This window comes from Pectinophora gossypiella, chromosome Z (assembly GCF_024362695.1).
Source record: "Pectinophora gossypiella chromosome Z, ilPecGoss1.1, whole genome shotgun sequence".
Classification (NCBI taxonomy): Eukaryota; Metazoa; Arthropoda; class Insecta; order Lepidoptera; family Gelechiidae; genus Pectinophora; species Pectinophora gossypiella.
In genome coordinates this window covers 20,901,790-20,921,408 of record NC_065433.1, presented here as the reverse complement: position 1 = coordinate 20,921,408, position 19,619 = coordinate 20,901,790, and the positions used below count along the sequence as shown (strand labels likewise).

The window sequence follows — 19,619 nt, the reverse complement described above, 5'->3', positions numbered from 1 at the left end:
GCGTGAATTTATGTACTTATGTAAGTATGAAATCGAGATGTACGCAGAATACGAAAAGAGGTACGGGAATATGATATGTGGACCGGGCGTGGGATTTTTTGCGCTTTCATCCTTTTTTATACAATGAATTGTTTTCTAAATACTACGAAGTACTTGAAGGAAATTCATAACATCTGTGAAAACATGACCCGATACTAGAAATTTTATTAGACATCTGTGACCAAGCGAACAATTTCAATGAATTAAATTGATTGTAGGCGCAGGCTTAATACTTAGTAAGTAGTAAAAATAATCGTTGCCTATCTATAATATGTATATGGGGCGTTGAAAACTAAAAGTCACTTTCATAACCACTGATTATTTATTTAAATTGTCGCAAGGAATTATAACAAACACATCACACGTAACATTGACGCTGCGGCAGTTGAACCAACAGGGAGAGAATGATCAGAAAAGTATAAATTTAGTATGAATAAGTCTAAGGCTAACGGTGAAATGAAGCCTAATAAAAAAACTGATAATTTTCGAGAGTAGAAAATAATAAAAAAAAGAACATTATCATAGGTATTATTTTATTATTACTTGTAGTTGTAACAATGGTTTATTGTTGTATAATAGATGTAGCTTACAGGCACGAGACAGTCACTATAACATTTTTAAAATTAATAGTTAAAAAAAATATGAATTGAATTGATTTATCCATAAGACCTTTTGATGGGATTGCCTGTGTTATTTTTTACTGCCTGACCTGTAAAAAAAAATACTGTGTCAACAATTTTATTCATTTCTAGAATTTTATCACTCTATTCACTAGTACGTTCAAATATGAAGGTAAATAACTCGAAATCATAGACAAAATTAGAACATTTAGGTACGTAGTGTTCTCATGCTTCAAGATATTCCTTGAAATTAATTTAAACTATGTTTAGAACTAGGTAGGTATCTCCCTTCGAGTTATGAGAGGTAAAATACCAGTGTGCAATTTCATTCCATGGCATGATGGCTGGAGGCATTTCTACACGTTATATTCGCAGTACAATCAACAGTAATCTATCTTCATACACAACTATCAAACACGTCTAGTAATTTACCGGGTGAGCCCTCAACGTTCCACATTTGTCTGGTCAAGTAGTGAGTGCGATGGCACTCACAAATCTACACTCAAATACTAATGAATACCCAACTTATTCAACAAGGATCTATGAGGAATATATCAAGTATGTTCTTACATAAGTACATACATAAACTCACGCCTATTAAGTATATGTATAGTATATTGTATAGTGTTAGTGTGTGTCTATATTATGTAGTGTTTATTAAGCATGTTCTTAAGTGATTTTCACTTTCAGTGATGTACTCTTGTTACGATATCTACGTACTTAAACGCCTCACCTGAGGCGTGCGTTCCGATATATTTTTTTTACGAATTCAATGCTTTAGGAGATTATTATTTGAAAGCAACTTAAAAAATATATACACCACAGAAATTGCATCCTAGATTTTTAAGTATTTTCCGCAGAGCACGTATGATTCACTTACCAGCCAATCCATTTTTCTCGACATACGCCGTTGGTTCTTCAATTTTCCCTTCAAACAGCACCAGGCCCTGCCTATTATCTCTAATGAATAACGCGAAAGGGTGGTCCACACGGATCTGAACCCCGTTATGTATGAGCGGTATGACCATTGCTGCGGTGGCTGCGGCGGCGACTGTACCCGACTCGTCGACTGCTAAGTGAACTCGGTGGAATATACTGTTGATTTGCGGTGAATCGCCCTCAAATATTCCAGAAAGATTCGCCGTTGGTGAGAAGAGAGACGTTATGCGCATCTGTAAGTGTTTTCATTTTTTAATTATTGTTGTTTCGTAAAATTTAGGTATCGTACTGCATTTGAACCGCAAGCATTTAACATACCGTTGGCATACTGCAAACATAATACGATTGCAATGCGTTTCTATTGCAGTTGGAGGGAAGTTTTTATCTTTATATGAGACGTCAATGACGACAACGACAAACTCTGTAACTTTGGTGACTGCAGTAAACAAATATAATTTTAAACTATCGCGATTTCTAGTCCAGTAATTATTGCTATTTGAGAAAAATCTAATTAGCCTTTGTTACTTCTGCTTCTACGTTGAAGTGGGGGCGAATAAAAAATATATGTAGAACGTGTTCCAAATGCTTTCAAAAGATTGGACCATTTTATGGGCGATGGGCTGATCATCTGTCAAAGACTTTGTACCAATAGTGGCTGCAAGTTGCCTTCTGATTATTTGCTTCTCTGCCTCTTGCATGCATAACAAGCCTAAGTTTATGTACCTATACGTAGGTACGTTCAACAATGGAAAGAAACTTACGCTCCGAAGGGGTCCGATCATATCCTCGCTATAGTCGACAGTGAACCGTGGCAGGAGCAGGGTGACGTCTGTAGGTTCAAACAGCATGGAGATCTGTGGCAAACTCATGTATGGCAGGTCTCTGACGAGAGGTGCCAGGCCGTCCCGGTCTTGAGGCACCAGCAACACCATTGAGTATTGAGCACCCTGGAAAACGCAAATAAAATAAATGAATAGTTATCGTAAGCCATTTTGGCGGATATTAATTTAAATAAATACTTATATAAGAAATAAATTTTGGCAGATATTAATTTAAATAAATATATAAGAAATAAATAACATAACTCACCTCATATGGCAATTCAACAGCATGGGCCCTGAGGTTTTCTACATAAGCATAATTCAGCTCAGCATGAAGTTCCATCATGGCCACGTTGCGACACACACCCTGGAGGTGGAAGCAGCCACTTCTGGTGTTCTTGGAGTCGAATGGGTGCTGCCAGTTGCTCTTGAAGTACAGCGCGTTGGTTAACAGGATTTGGGTGTATGGAGTGATTTGCACTGGAGATAGGTACAAAAGTCTTTCATTAGGTATGTGCCTACTTACCTACTTCTTTAACTTTTTTTATTATTAAATTATTAGTTAAGATGGTTATTCTTCCAGCTCCATAGTACTTAATCCTAACATCAAAACATAAATCATTAATTTTTAGTGTGGAATCATGAAATAAAATAGTATTACACGTATTTTAGTTTTTAAACCATTCACCAGAGTCGGTACTACCACGCTCTCAATACTAATTAAAAAAAGAAAATTACTTTTCTGATTTAAATGTAAATACTACTGAACTGGAAGTTAGGAAGAAACAGTCCACTGATTTTAATAGAACTACTGGAAAAGACACAATAATAGGTTAGTTTCCAACTAGTCAAATCAGCTACTTTTTACTAAACGTCAAAACACAAAATTACTTTGGAATTTGTATGAAAAAGCAACCTGTGACGTCATAAAAAATGTGACAATTAGTAGCATTTATTATTACATTTTTCTTTATTAAAATTCATAAATATATCGTTTTTTGTCACCTTTAGATCTGTCTTTATTTAGTACTTAATCAGAATTTCATAATTTATCTTTGACCTAGGAAACGAATTGTAGCGTTGACAGCGACTTTCCGAACGGCGACCCTCGCTACGGCGAATCTCTTTACGGCGAGTGGCCTTATTTTCCCTCTACGTCGAGTTTTGACGTTATTGTACAGTTATGGTAAAAACTGTTTTGCTACCCAATTCTATGCAGAATCTGCGACACTAGCGAATATTTTAAACCTGCTAAGTAACGAAAACTTTGATGAATGATTGAAAAAAATTTGAAAAAGACGGAATATTCCACTTGATGTCAACTCAGAATCATGGTTTGAATCATCCCCCTCAGTATTCGTTACGATGTCACTGACACCCTGTATAGTCTTCGTATCATAATAAGACGGAAAAAATGCATTCAGGTGCTAACATATCCCGATCATGTCATAAGATTAGACTGATAAATTGTGGCGTCTTCTTTATACTTAATGGAGTATTTATACAGGCGACCTGTCACTATATTCATACTACCATTAGGGTAACAATGCCACGCTTTGCTGCAAGTCTTTTGACGCCATTAGTTAAGCACGGGAATTAATTATGTCCGATTCATTTTGTAAGGACTTAATACAATAATGATTTCTGGTTTAATGTGAGTACAGTACAATTTAGTAGGTAAGTACCTATCATTACAGTTACTATGATTACTGGTCACGTGTTTCTAAGAACTAATTAGTCGTCGATACATTATTGAAATCTATTACGCAGTTGCTGGACACATACCCTCCTATTCCTACTAATATAAAATAATTCTATCTGTCCATCTGTTTCGTTATGACTGTTTAGTCGGCCAAACCAATTTTGATGAAATTCGATACAGAGATAGATTAGACCCTGGGCAAGAACATTGGATAGTTTTCATACCATTTAGTGGCAAGAACACAAGTCGCGTGCAATAATCCAATTCCACGCAGACGGACATATATAATAGTATATATTGTAGACTATACTGGGTGCTAGTGACATCGTACCGAAAAAAAATGGAAAGTCTATTTGATTGTACTAAAAACGACGGTGAGTGTTTTTCTTGTTGCAAATGTTAAATTGAGATTTTGTGTTTTTACTGCGCCGCAATGTAAGTCGAACAACGCGAAACAGTCGCTAAATTTACGCGCGGCTACATTACGCGTGTGTAATACGATGTTGATATCTAGGTTTCGTTCTCTTTTATTTAGATGCTTAGTGGTTCAACGTTTAAAAATTGTTGAGTTTGTTGAAGTAGAACACCTACTCCACTACGTGCAGTTCAATAATAGTTACCTGGTTAACGTGCTCCTTAACGTGCCTTTATCGTTTGTTTTATAAAATGGAGGAGTTTCTCAATACTGCAGTTTTTTGTTTTAGTAAACCAAAGTTACTTTCATACTAAAAAGGCTTGTAAAAAGGGCTTGCGTGAGACCACTGGTCAACTTTCACGAATGCCTTTAATTATTTTTATTCAAAATGAAATATGTAAGTGATAAAATGTTTATAGCCTCACATCCATTGAATAATTTAACTTTCACATTTTCTTTCTCAACAAATTTGACATTATCTTGTTTTGACAATGGTGCTAATTCCTGTAAATACCATCTAATTTTATTTTAAGTTATATCTGTCATTTTCTTATCCGCCGAAAAGGAAAGGGACGGGTAATCGACAAGCATAAAATTTATGGAACACACGTCAATTTTAAGCACAAATCTAAACCAACCGTCTAAAAATTTTACATCAGTCAATAACCCGACACGTTCATTTACTCATTCTTCCTAAAATTAAGAGCTGTGAATCATCCGTCCCTTTCCTTTTCGACGGATATGAAAATGACAGATATAACTTAAAATAAAATTAGACGGTGTCTCCAGGAATCGGGGCCATTATCTTCCAATAAAAGAGAACTTCCAAGAAAACTAAAAAAAAACACGAAGGAACGAAAAAAACAAGCGAACAACTGAAAAGTAAAAAATACTCCTCATTTATTAATTACTATTAAGTATATTGACATTCATGTTTTATGAAATAACGTGTGCTATTTTAAAGAATCTGCATTTAAGTAAGTTTTTTTTTTCTTTGTAGTTCTTTTTTATCATTCACACAGCCATTCATTCTTCTTCATAGAGCAACAGAAGATTGAGATAATTCGCATTACAGTTAGAAATACTTTAACAAAAAAACATAAGTAGTATAATAATTACAAATCTTACCAGGTTCTATAATAGTGGGTATGAGTCCTTTAGTCCTGTTATTCACCCAGCTGTTGATGTGCTCAGCAACAGGAAACGGATCTTTGAAGTCCATCTTGGATACGTCTGTCATGTACACTTTCTGCAGCATCAGCTCATAATCTTTCATCAGTTTCAACTTGTCAGACACAAACACTGCATTGGCATTTTGTAAGATTGCTCCAGTTTTGTTGCCCTAGAAGTTAATTACTTACAATAAGTATATTTTACATCGCCCTTCCTTTGTAAAGCAATAAGCTATAACTCGTTTGCTTTAATAGGCTACTTGACAGTTTTCGAATAAGTATTTTAAAAATTAAACGCTTATGTTATACCTCTTAAAATATTTATAGGTATACTTAATAGAAGAAGAAAACAAATGTTTCTTCGTTAATTTGAAATTTCGCGCGAAAATGGTAGGTCACGTGACATTTTGCTCATTGACGTCACATTTCAATAAACAAAAAACTTTCAAGCAGTATAACTTTAAACCTGACAGATAGTTTTGGTTTATTTTGTGATATGTGAATGTGACGTCACACGAAACTCGATCGCGGCCGTGGTGTTTCTGGTCTTAAATAATTAATCACATTCTTATTTTGTAAAAATAAATTATTTAAAAATGATCTTAATAAAACAACTATTGGATAATTTTATTATCGTTAAGTAAATGATAAACTACCATATCCGACATATTTCACTTTTCATTGTTACAACTGTCAAATAGCCAATTCACAGCTCGGCAATAGGTAGATACACATTTATAAGAATCATGCGTTATTTTACGGAAATACAATAACTAATCCAACTAAACTATAAGTAACTAAAGGTTGTTAATAACATAACATAGCACCATGCTTGTATCCCCCTATGGGGTAGGCAGAGGTGTATAATATATACACCCACTCCTCGTTAACTAAGTTTAAGTATCATGTAAGAGGGAGTGAGCCTATCCTGCAAACCACGTGATAAATTAAAATATTAGTTAGCCAGAGCTAAATTTAATAAAATTCTACTCTAGTGTAGGTTGTTAAAAAAATACTAAAATAAACCCCACCCTATGCCATTACCCCAACTGGGATATGGTCTGGGATGTAGATCGTACTAAACCTTTTCTAAAGACACATCTAATTTGGTTAATGTAAGTCCTTCTAGGTCTTCCTCTGCCAGCCCATTAGGCATGATATGTTTTAAAATAAGTTTTCTAAAAATCGAGGATCCTGTACTAACAACATTCAGCCCGTAATAAATCTAAAACGAAAAGTGTTCCAAGCGTTTTGTTTTAGTAGTTTACCTGTAGCATGGATAGGTAAAAATTCAACTGCTCCCTAAACTCATCTTTATCGGGCGACAGTCTCAAAGCACTTCTGATTTCAGCTGCCGTGGCCCCGCCAGCGCCTTCCAGTATCATCGCCAGGGTAGACTTCATACTGGCTGGTGAGACAACAACATTGCCTTTGCGATCTTCACAGGAGTAGCGAAGAAGATCCGTGTCAAAAAAGTTTAACCTAGATTGATCCAGTTGTTGCTGGCCATCTAGACTGTACACATGTGCAAACGCCAGAACTGGAAAACAAAAAAATGAATGTTCTTAACACTTAACTCATTTTCTAACTCTTCACCTTGTCATAGTAACCTTAGTAAGATATTTACTGCCTTTATCACAGCAAACATTAATTTGCCCTTTATATAATTGTGTGTTGATATCTACTTATTCATTTACTTTGATGAACTATTTCCCGCGTGCATTGATTATATTATAATATAAGTATATAATTACTATAGATCACATGACGTTTATCAATATATTATTTTGAAAAAACATTGTTTACATTTATATTTTTTACATTAGCAAGGCCCTGTTACGTGTTAGACCATAAAAACATAAACCTAATCTTAAGTAAAAATCAAACAAAAAATGAAGGTTTTTGATTAATTAACAACAACTTTGATGTTGCTTTAATGTAGTTCTTATAATATGCAATGGAGGTAGATTATGTACTTTAAAAACTTACCGAAATGTAGGATGTAACGCATTTTTACTCTTACACTAATGAATATTCTTGCACTTAATATATCATTAATACTACGCTTAAAACTAGCTCAACAGACATGTAAACACATCAATGCCTGCACACTGATTGCTATGAAAGGAAAACCCGGCGAGAATTAAATGAAGAAACAGGTTGAATGACCATAGGAAGTAGCCAATGATATCTCACTATTTTCATTTATATTTTATTTTTGAACCAATCATAAGACAAGATGTGCTAATCGTTTCTGATCTGTCTTATGACTCATATGGTGACAACGTTAATAGCACAATACAGACAGGATTTATTTTAGGATAGGCAGGTACTTGGAATCCTGAGTACAGTCATGAGCAATATAATGTACCCACTTTAGGACTCTGTCGCACTAACATATTTGACATTTAGTGCGACTTACAGTTCAATTTGTCAAAAAAGTTAATGTGACATGGTACCAAAGTGTATACATATTAATGCTCGTGACCGTACGTATTTATAAACTAGAAATAACAAACCCACGCTTTTATTAAATTCATTTCTTACACCTAAAGGTTGCCTGGAAGATATTGCTACCTTAGCAATAAGGCCGCCTGTTGTACTACCAAACTGATTGTAATTGTCTATTTTAATGTTTGTTTCAAGTGCAATATTTCTTTTTGTATTGTAAAGATATTTTCGTCACACCCCGGACACTTCATACACAAAACCTGGTTTTACACCGACTATATAGATTGACGTTATCGTACACGCGCATCTGTGTGTGTGTGTGAAGTCTGACGACCATACGATTAAAGACTAAAGTAAGATCGAAGGGGGTGAGGAAAAAGGTTGTATTATTCCTTCTTCTATGGTTTCGTACAAAATCGCGTTATCTGCCTTTCTCTGTGTGGATTGTGGAAATTTTATTGACGACTTAACGACGTCTGTGGTCCAGTAGTTGAGCGTTGGCTCACAATCCGGAGGGCCCATGTTTGAATCCCGGCGAGGACATACCAAAAAAATCACTAGCTTGGCTGATCACCTGACTGTCCAAAAAGTAAGCTGGTCCGTGCTTCGGAAGGCACGTTAAGCCGTTGGTCCCGGTTACTGCTTACTGATGTAAGTAAGTAATCGTTACATGAGCCATGTCAGGGGCCTTTGGCGGCTCAATAATATCCCTGACACCAGGGTTGTTGAGGTTGGTACTTCACCTCACAACCCACACGATAGAAGAAGAAGGCAATTTTATTTTTGAAAGATCGATTTCGTGCACTTAACGGCCTTCTATTGATACCTATCAACTAGAAAATAAATGTAAAAAGGATTTTTAATTTATTGATCACTACATAAATAGGGGTCAAACAAGGCTTATTAGTTATTAAGTACTCTGAAACTTCCTGTACTTCTCTGAAACTAAAAATTCCTGTAGAAGCTATCCAAAATCAGCTCTTAATAAGTATAGTCTCGTCTGCTCTTAAAACGTGATTCAAGAAGGAAATTTTGGGGTTTTTCTGTTGAAGTTATTTATATCAAACGACTTATGTCAACATATTGCAAGTAGATAAAAAATGTTGATGCTGATGTCACTAACACCATCGTAAAGTAATCTGTGCATAAAATCTCTTTTTTCTTAAAATTAAATTCAATAATTTATTTCAAACCTGAGTACATACTAGTTAGTAACAATTGAAACTTTGGTAATTGTGGGAACGGTATTATAAATAAAAGTAAGTATAATAAAAGAAATACATAAGTATAAGTACTTAGTTACTTATATCCGGATATGTAACTGCACCAATGACGCAGCATTGGTGAGTCACACCGAACACTGGGTGAGAAACCCTTAGCGCTCCCCATTTGTCCGGCTAGGCCGTTAATGCTACTTACGGCAAATCTACAATAAGTCACGTGCAAAAAAACACGAGCTGCAAACACCAGGGATTCTAGGGATTCGGACATATTTCTCATAAAGGCTCAAAAATCAATCAATCAATAATTCCATATTGCACAAAACATAAACACAAGACATATACATACGAATAAAAAAATAAACCGTGTGCGCCTCCATTCCCCTCCCTGTCCTTTCTGTCGACGCTACAGCTGGGAAAGCAGAACAGGTAATTATTTTTATGCGAGAAAATCCTGCAGAGCGCTTCACCCAAAAGATAATCCTACTTGTTTTATAATTATAACCTTTAGCTACCATGGCATATAGATACACAATGAAGATAATCCATTAATTTATTTATTTTTTATTACTTAAAGATTTGAGTGCGTTTGACCACGATCCTGTATGATCTTAAGTAGCGTGGCCTAAGGTGAAGCATTGCAAACTGAAATAGTGCCTATTTTTGCCTTGAAAATCCCTGAATTATATGTATCGTAGAACAATGTCGCAGGGAAAGAATTCCATCTAATTTATTCATCAGTCCAAATATTGTTCCTCCTACTAGCAACAGCAGGATGAAAATTAAAAACACTATTTTAGTGTCGGCGCAATCCTGGCAGCACGCAAACGTGTGGCCGGTAGCGGTCATTCGCAGGAGTGCCCACACCGACATCCGTTTAGGCGTCTTACTATTGAAGGTCCTTACTTTTATTTTTACTTATTAGCATTTCCTTGCATTGGTACTTATTGTAAGACCCCGCAGCGTAGAAGCTTCTGAGCACCGCTGACTGTCGCGCGCTTTTGCTACTGTTAAAAGTGTACCCCGCGACAGCCACCGGTAGTTCTGATCGGCGGCCTCTGCGCCGAGCCTAATGCTTGCTGCATAGCGCTCCGCTCCGGCAGCATACTATGATGAAGCTAAATACCCTTCCGATCCGCGGTCTACCTGACAAGTCCACCTGGGTGGACCACGGAAACTTGTACTGACCCTTAGTCGGTGCCCGTAATACACCTCAAGGGTGTACTAAGGGTCAAAAGTTTCCGTGGTCCACCCAGGTGGACTTGTCAGGTGGACCTCGAATCGGAAGGGGCTAAATATACCGCAGCGCATACATGTTGATCATGATTCTGAGTTAATATCAAGTGGAATTTCCTGTCGGAAAATTTATAAAAAAGTCAAGTGTTATTTTTAATTATTTACAGTTCCATACTTTTGCAACGGACAATTCCACTTGATATCAACTCGAAAACGTGGTCTGAGTCATCCCTCAAAGTTTTCGTTACTGTGTCAGTAACATATGTATGTATATTATGTCGTTGAAGTCGATTATAGTATCGCGTAACGTCGTTTAATATCTTGTTTGGCTAAGTAGTTTAAACAGCCCACAATTACTAAATTAAAACAACATTTCCAAAAATGTTTATTTAATGACTTATTAATGGCACTCTCTCAGTTTAGAGTATTGAGAGTTTTATAATATCTAAGTATAGGAACAATGACAAGGTGTGAACTGTATACTTTTGTGATATATAGTGCTGGTTAAGTATTTCTGGCGATACAGTCCTGTCCCATCATTGATATTGTTCAAATATCACAGGTAGCACTACCGAGTAATAATCTCCTTATATAATTCAAAACTTATTAGTAAGTTGCAGCGGTAGGGCCACATGTGAGTCGAGTAAAAAATAGTACAAAATTGAAACACTTAGCTTATATTCTAGCGTTGTTATGGGAACCATTAGGACGCTTCTCGTCGATCTAACTTAATTCATCGAAAGTGCCGAAGCAATTTCAAATAATATTAAAGTTTTAAATAAATGCGACTACTTTAGGCCAATCTACGTAGATTGGCCTAAAGTAGTCGCATTTATTAGTGTAGGTACATAATAATAATTAGTGTAGGTACGTACCTACACTAATTATGGATCAAATTCTGCAAGGGTTACAACCACACGTGTTCTATCGTGTGGGTTGTCAACCAACCAACCAAGCAACTCTGGTGTCAGGTAACCACACTAACCTCGTTATACCCATAAATAAGTAATTTACCCATAAGTAGTAGAGTCACGTAGGTACTAGCTAGTGATTCTCTCTCTCACACTTTTCTTTTTGTGAAACAGTTTTAGTGTGTGAAAAGTACTAGATAAAAATAAAATAATTGGTTATTTAGACAACTACAGTCAGCAAAAAATGGGTCTAAATAAATCTAACGCCAAATCGGTTCCCGTAACACCGTAAGATAAAGAGTAAATTTATTGAAGCTTGAAGGCCCCGTCGACTAAGGCAGGGTTGGACACGCGGCCTGTGAACAGCAGTTGTCTTGTGGCCTCATCTTGGATGAAGAACAAGAAGGGCTTGTTAGCAATCAGCTCGCGATTGCTCTCTGCATCCTCGCCAAATTTGTTCACCAGCGATATTTCTGTTATACACATAAAATAAAGATTTAAAAACACGAATGAGAATTTCGCTTATAATTCCTATTGAAATCACTGTGTGTGTGAAGCAGAAACGTTTTCTCGTAAGTATACGATTCAATTCAATTAAATTGAAAATGTTTATTTCATACGTAATTTAAGTATTCCTAACAAAAAAATCCAGCTAATGATACTGATCTCAAGCAAATAAATAGGGATCTTTAATAATATTTTGACACGTAAGTAATAGGCGGGAGAGAAAATGGCCGTCATGTAGACTAAACATTTTTGGCGCGAAAAGTTGTTTGTTTTTACCTGTGGCTGAATAAGCAATGCTGCCAATTTCATTGACTTCAATGCCCGACCGTTGCAGCACTTTGGAGATGCGGAGGCGTTGGAGTAAACTTTGTCCGCGAGCAATGCCGGGGAACGAAGCAGTGTCTTCGAACGCTTGTCTGATACCCAGCTAAACAAAGAAAAAAAGGGGATTTACAACCATAAGAAAAACATACAATTTAGTATTATAAACACACAAAAAAGCAAAGCGTAAAGTATAATAGGTTTTTAATAATCGTATTTTTCGCATCGCATGTAAAAATATATATATATACTTAAAAAACTTATACAACACATAATAATTAGTATCCAATATCGCTCAGCTAGGTAGGTAACAAAAATAATTATTTGTAAGGAATCCAATTTTCTGTCTGTTACGAACGATTATACGTCTTAATACAGGAATAAAAATTCTGCCCAATGAATACAATAATATGTTGAAGGAACAATATCGTTAAGGAAAAACGTAGCGACACCAATCTTAACGCGTGAAATCACGTATACATCTTATGACGCAAAAGGAAAATGTTATTTTAATCATCTTCGAAGACAAATGATGACCGAGGTAGTTTATCAATTAGAATAATACAAAGACATAAACGCATAGCAATGTAGTGTGAGCAGGTAAATCAGAGGAATAGGTTCACGAACGTGCAAAGCTTGCATATTTTAAAGTAAGTACCTATGTACGTCAATTCTGATAACTCATCATCTCCCTAGCATTATTCCGTTTTTCACGGAACCTGCTTGACATTCCAAGCCGCGAATAGAAAACCAAACCAATACGGGTTAGGGCACATACTTCCGTAAATGCATTTCTCGGGAATGTGGCTTTCCTCACGATGTTTTTCTTCACCGCTAAGTACATGATAATCATTTATGATCCAGACATGAATTCGAAAACAAATTCGAAAATCGTTAGTTTAGGCCTGTGCTGGAGTCGTACCTGCGGCCTCAAAATGAGAGGCAAGCATTCTACTAACTGGGCGACCACGGCTTCAATTCAGATAACTAAATTGGACAAAAATGTGGACAGAAAACTGAGGACTTGTTAAATTAAGTAAGTAATGAGTATCCAAATGACTTATGACTATTTTGAAAATCGCTAAGCATTACTTCTAAACTATGGCTAGTTGGTGCTAATAATATTTAAATATAAAATATTTGATAAAATCGGACGAAAGTTATTTATTTCTTTGAGAATTGTACTCTACTTCGACTGATGTCACCTAGAGGTTAGGTTTTTTCAATAAGTTAAAGTAAAAGTAGCTTCTTTCCAATTTAGATATATCATATTCCTATCCTGCTAATGTTTTGTAATATCTACTCTAAACATGGACTAGTGTACGAAATTGAACGGCCACATAATTATAATACTATTTAGCGCCATGAATACTTCAATCATAAATAATAATTTACAAAATAATAATTCACGGGGTATTTACCAATTTACAAAGCATTCACATCCGATGTGAACAAAAATAATTTTCACATTGGTCAACTTGAATCTAATAAAGTACGAGTAAGTCTATAACACGTATGCGCTTTTTTGAAAAATCATAATCGGATGTGATTTTTATTAACAAAACCTCGTAATGGGCAAGCTAGTTTCAAGCCAAGTAAAAATTTGTGATCTAAATTTTTACCTGAAACTAAATTAAGTAATTGAAAGAAATCGAGATTTTGATGAAGAAATTCAAATCCGAAAAGCGCTTACGTGGATATTACTATTGATAGTCGCACGATGAATATCCTACTTATTATATGTTAGGCAACATCCAGAGACAGTATTAGTCACATAATTACCTCCTTAAGGATGCCATCCAATAACGATGTGTAGTCAAATTGGAACTTGGGTAGTGTGACGTCCACAACGTGCTCTTGCAAATAATACAGTTCAGAACGAAGATCGCTCAGTCCATTCAAGATGCGCGGCAGACCCGTCAATGAATTAGGCACTATGATGTACATAGAGAACTTCATACCCTGTAAAATATTTAGAATATAGTCGACATCGAAGTGTTGTAGGTACTCTTTTTGGAAATTGAAACAATATCCATGATGACATTTCAAGAAAGAACGGACCAGGGCTAAAGCAAGCCCAAGTAGGTATATATATATTGTTCTAGATTTAAAATGTTAATATTCAAAATCGTACCTTATAGGGCATTCTTAAAATTTTAGCGTCATATTTGGTAGAGTCGGCATAGTAGAAATTATCCCTGACATTCATGAAAGGAACTTGTTTCTGGACGGTGGGAGATACGTAGAAAGGAGCGAGTTTTGTGGCGTTAGGAGCGAACTGATGTCGCCAAGTTCCCTTGAAGTACAGCGTGTTGAGGACCAGGACAACCATGCCGGTAATATCATCTGAAATATAATTTATGATGTGAAACAAAACAAAATCTAGATACCTACTAAAAATTGAGAAACATAATCAGTGTAAGAGGAGCTCGGTGGCGCAGCGGTAAACGCGCTCGGTCTGCGATTGTTGAAGTTAAGCAACTTTCGCAAAGGCCGGTCATAGGGTGACCACAAAAAAAAAGGTTTCATCTCGAGCTCCTCCGTGCTTCGGAAGGCACGTTAAGCCGTGGGTCCCGGCTGCATTAGCAGTCGTTAATAACCATCAATCCGCACTGGGCCCGCGTGTTGGTTTAAGGCCCGATCTCCCTATCCATCCATAGGGAAGGCCCGTGCCCCAGCAGTGGGGACGTTAATGGGCTGATGATGATGATGATGAATCAGTGTAAGAATTTTATTCCTATTTAACGGCATCCGTCTAAAATAGCTTGTAATGCAGGTCTTCAGTCAATCGTGTGTATTCCAAATTTAAATGGTTCCTCCTATTTAATCATTGTTCCCCTAAGACAAATAGTACTGGAAGTATACCACACCTTCGCCAACCAAATTGGTGATATGCCCATCAGTCTTGTTAGCTACCCAGTTGTTAATGTCTCTGGCTGCAACAGCAGGATTGTCGAAGTCGATCTTCGTCAATTCGGTTTTGTAGAACTCTTGCGCAATGGCTGCGAAACGTTGACGCGGCTCAGCAATGTCATCCACATAAATCCTATTACCTAAGTTCAGGATGTACTGGTCTGATTTACTATTCTGAAAATGAATGTTTTATTTTAATCTTATTTGGTTTTTATACCTTTGAGGGCCATATTTTATTAACAGCTACATTAACAGGTAGTTTTATTGAAAACTTATACTATAATTTCATGATAGATAGCATGAAAAATATGTAATAGTAAAAATCCTGAATAAGTAGTTACGATACCGTGACAAATGTATTTTAAAGTTAAGGTATCACGTTTACACAAACCTGCAAAGATTCTATGATGGCGGAGAACTTCCTTCGCACCAACACCCTGTCGAGGTCGAAGCCCAAGACGTTAGAGAGCTCAGCTTGAGTGTTGCCAGTTGCGGCTTCCGTGAGAATGGCCAGAGCCAACTTCAGGCCTAGAGGTGACAGCAAGAAGTTCTCATTCGATGATGACGCTACACGCTGGAAAAATATATTTTAAATTAGGACGCAGAGGATCGCTTTATCTATACTTATTTGTAGCATACTCATTCTTGTTATGTTTTTTTTTATTCAGTATAATAGTTTCCTCCTCAGGTGAACATGACATACTATCAATAATTGCTACTTGGAATTACAACTAGCATCATCTGAATCATCAACAATTACTTCCAATTCCAACTTACTTTAGTTAGGGTCCAGTCAAATTTGTCATAGTCGGTAGCGGAGGGGGTGTATTCATCTACGGAGTCCCAGTAGTCAAGATCCACCAGGGTTCCATTGGCCGGGGTGACGGCTGCAACCTGGCTGTTTGCCGGGGGGACTTTGACTCCATAACCCTGGTTGGAGTAACCCTGGACTGGGTATGCCTGGGCTGAATAGCCTGCAGCACTTGCGCTGGGCTGGTTGGCTGCGGCCACAGTGTTTAGCGCATAAGGAAACCCAAAGACGTTGTGCAGAGTTGCCGGGTCAATCGACACGTTCGCGCATAGCACGAGCGGAGCTAAAAAAAGTATATAAATATTTAAGCAACAATTACACAAGTATATACGTAATATATTATATACCGTCTACAAGGAGATCTAGATATCTGTGTTTATTGATTAAAACATAATATTAAAGTATGTATGAGTACGTCGAGTGGGTATGCTTAGCTATAGCTGAATATACCTACCTATAGTTTAGTAAGATAAAAGTATCGACGGAGCATAGCTATACTAACGCACGCAATGATATCCGTTTTGATATACTTAATAAAGTGCAAAAAATGCACTCCTTTAATATAGTTAGTTATAAATTAATGCGAAACTTGATAAACACAATAAATTACAGCTACTTAGTTATGAATAATAATATTTAAACGAAACATGATGTGCGGGACAAACGTCAAAACGGTCATCGTAGTTAGGCTGCTTAGTTAAGACGCTTGAATCTATTTCGCTATATAGGTAGGTACCCAATAACAGTAAGCGCGAAAATTTTAAGTCTATGGCAGTGGCAACGCTCTTAGTATATTATACATAAAAATCTGTATGTACGTAGGTACCTAGCTTGTTTTTTACTAGTTTAAATACGGATTTCAGCTAAATTATCCTGTTACCGCAAGAACACGTTTGTAACCAAACGATTCCAGAAACGAGGAGTCATAATGCGACCAAACTAATGAAACAAAACGGGAAATTCCAAAACACATTTGCGTTGTTTATGAGTAAAACCGGTAGAATACCTCAATTAATGCACGGCTAGCAACTGACAACACGGCTAGAGGATATGGCTAACTGAGTTTTTTTATAGTACCACTTTATATATTTATTTACGCCACGATGTACTACATAAGTGTTATATCTGTTCCGGCGAGCGCGTTAACCTTCCGACCCAACGATAGTCATACACTATTACTAATCGATACAATTATTATTTAGATATAAACAAAACTATCCACCTATAGTTCGACTCATAGATGGACGCGCAGTAACGATAAAATCATGCTTTTTTAGATTATATTTTACGACCTATGGTCGTATGTAATATCGATCCCCGTTTATTTAGATACCTACCTAACGATGATAATCTTAAAGTATCAAATTCTAATCGTTAGCACTAATATGACTAGGTACTTAAATAACAGAAACTAGAATTCCAAGTATGGTAAGAAAAAACATTAACATCTAATAACTTTAATGACTTACCGACAAAAAGTACAAAATACAGGCTCAAAGACATCTTGACTTGCAAAACAAGGAAAAACCACAGAATAAAAAATCGCGGTTCAAGGTAAAGCGGACACCGCAGTTGATTTGGATGGAATAAATACTACTTTAGGCGTTACCACCATTTGTCTAATTACCAATACTATTAAACTAACTGGATTGTAAATAATGTTTGTTTGATTCTCATTATTGGTGGAACGTGTTGCCTTCACAGAGTGCGAATCGCAACTGACAGAGTCCGAGACAGTCGACCGGTTTATCGACTGGTGCTAACAATACAACCAACAATTTTATAAAAAAACTTCTCTTATAATACCCATAACTATATTTTTACCAGGGCACTCCAATGACGTTCGATTTTGAAATGATGACGTCAGTAAATTTCGAGTTAGACTGTGTTTAATGTACTTATACGTATAGATCTACTTATAGGGATACTGGATATGCCCGCTTCTATTGATATTCATTCTTAGTCTAATTCTTCATCGCTCGGTCTATATCATAGTGGACAAAGGCCGTCACAGAATAGTGACCACGGGAACGGGCAGACCAATTTCTTTTTGACATAACTTATTGTAGGTTTGCCTTAGATGCCATTAACTACTTGGCCGGAAGTATCGGGAGCGTTGAGGGCTCTCAGCCGGTAGAAAAAAAACTATTTGGTAGACAAGCAGCCCGGTGAAGAAGACATTGTAGACAAATTTTAACGCAGGACCCGAAAGGATGATATAAAACGGAGGAGCCATATTGGTACGCAGCACTGCGATGATGCAGGCTCATTGAATGGATAAACAAAACACGTGTAAAGACTTTTCATTATTATATAGTTTCCAATTACCTCGATTCTAAATTGATATCAATGCAAAGGTATAATTTAGTGCATTAAGATATTCTTGGATGCACTTGATGAGTGCGAACCACAAATCAAAAATTTCGAATACAGGCTTGTGGTTAACAGCGCTGACTTGCGGTTTAATTAAAAGCTGGGTTTCCCCATACCTTGGAATGATACAACGACTTAGAATTCAATATTATATTTACCTTTACGTCGGCGTAAGTGAACGACCTACGCGACAATAATCGGTTCGATTGTAAGTCGTCAGACCACTGCGGGCATGGAATTAGTTTAGTTTTTTTAAAATAAAAGACAACAAGAAGATTTGTATTTTATTTTATTTGGTAACTTACATCAGCTGAATATAAACTAAACCGCATATAGATATCTTTTTGAGTTGTATTACTTATCGGCTGGGAATTAAAGAACATTGTAGCTGCCCAACGTGACAGACGTGCAGAGTAATTTGTTATTTGTTTTTTGTATTTGTTGTTTGTTATTTATTTTATACTTGTTACTGTGGTGTCCCTTTATAATAAACGTATCTTTCTTTCTTTCTTTCTTTAATACTGCAAGAGTCAAATTCAGGATAGTTATGTAGTATTTTGTAGATATTTGTTGTTTCTTTTATTTGATTTGGCGTGCTTATATGAAACGAAGCAATGTGGAGGGAACAAGAGAAGTGTGTCAAGAATGTCAGAATCGAAGCAAATGGAATTTCAGTCTCTGCTCACCCCGGTGAGAAATAGGTTTTTCTTACGTTTACACAAATCTATGAATACATAGACTTATAATTTTAATTTATAAGTAAGTACGTATTTATGTTTATACCTGAGCGACACATATCTATCAATGAACGTCAACTTGCTACCACTAATTGATACAAAATCCCAACATACTTAGATTTGAGGGGCCGTGTATTCTTATCAAATGTTTGTCTACTAATTAGCGGACATGGTGTTCCATGTTAATACTCAGAATTATTTGCACAGCGCCTTTGTCTAATAATTTTCGTTATTATTAATATAAGTTCATAGTCCATCAGTATAATGCGTGACTTCATATGAAATACACTTAAACATAAAATTGTATTTACACAATAAATTTAGGTACTTAAGTAAGTTGTAATTTATTAATTATAGCTTACTATGTAAGTTAAATATACACGTATGGTTAGGTTCTCCTGGATCGAATCGGTTTTTATTCAATAAAGGAT

The 19,619-nt window shown here is 36.3% G+C and overlaps 1 protein-coding gene across 1 annotated transcript; it reads right to left on the bottom strand.

Moving 5' to 3' along the window:
- Positions 1–555: 555 nt before the first annotated feature.
- On the bottom strand, positions 556–17,836 carry LOC126379741 (uncharacterized). The gene is made up of 14 exons (XM_050028557.1): positions 17,548–17,836; positions 16,045–16,361; positions 15,659–15,841; positions 15,225–15,441; positions 14,489–14,700; positions 14,137–14,316; positions 12,310–12,460; positions 11,835–11,999; positions 6,977–7,248; positions 5,665–5,878; positions 2,688–2,899; positions 2,360–2,545; positions 1,540–1,831; positions 556–748 (listed from the first exon to the last, which is right to left on the bottom strand). Exons 1-14 carry the CDS (start codon positions 17,579–17,581, stop codon positions 696–698), a joined length of 2,688 nt encoding a protein of 895 aa, XP_049884514.1. The 5' UTR covers positions 17,582–17,836; the 3' UTR covers positions 556–695.
- Positions 17,837–19,619: the final 1,783 nt, after the last annotated feature.

Bases quoted from the DNA above. Each gene is read 5' to 3' on its own strand.
- LOC126379741 (XM_050028557.1), bottom strand. From the start codon at position 17,581: ATGTCTTTGAGCCTGTATTTTGTACTTTTTGTCG. The intron at 14,701-15,224 runs GTGTGGTATACT...ATTATATTTCAG, and splicing joins CACCAATTTGGTTGGCGAAG to ATGATATTACCGGCATGGTT. The intron at 2,900-5,664 runs GTAAGATTTGTA...ACCTATCTCCAG, and splicing joins ACCCACTATTATAGAACCTG to TGCAAATCACTCCATACACC.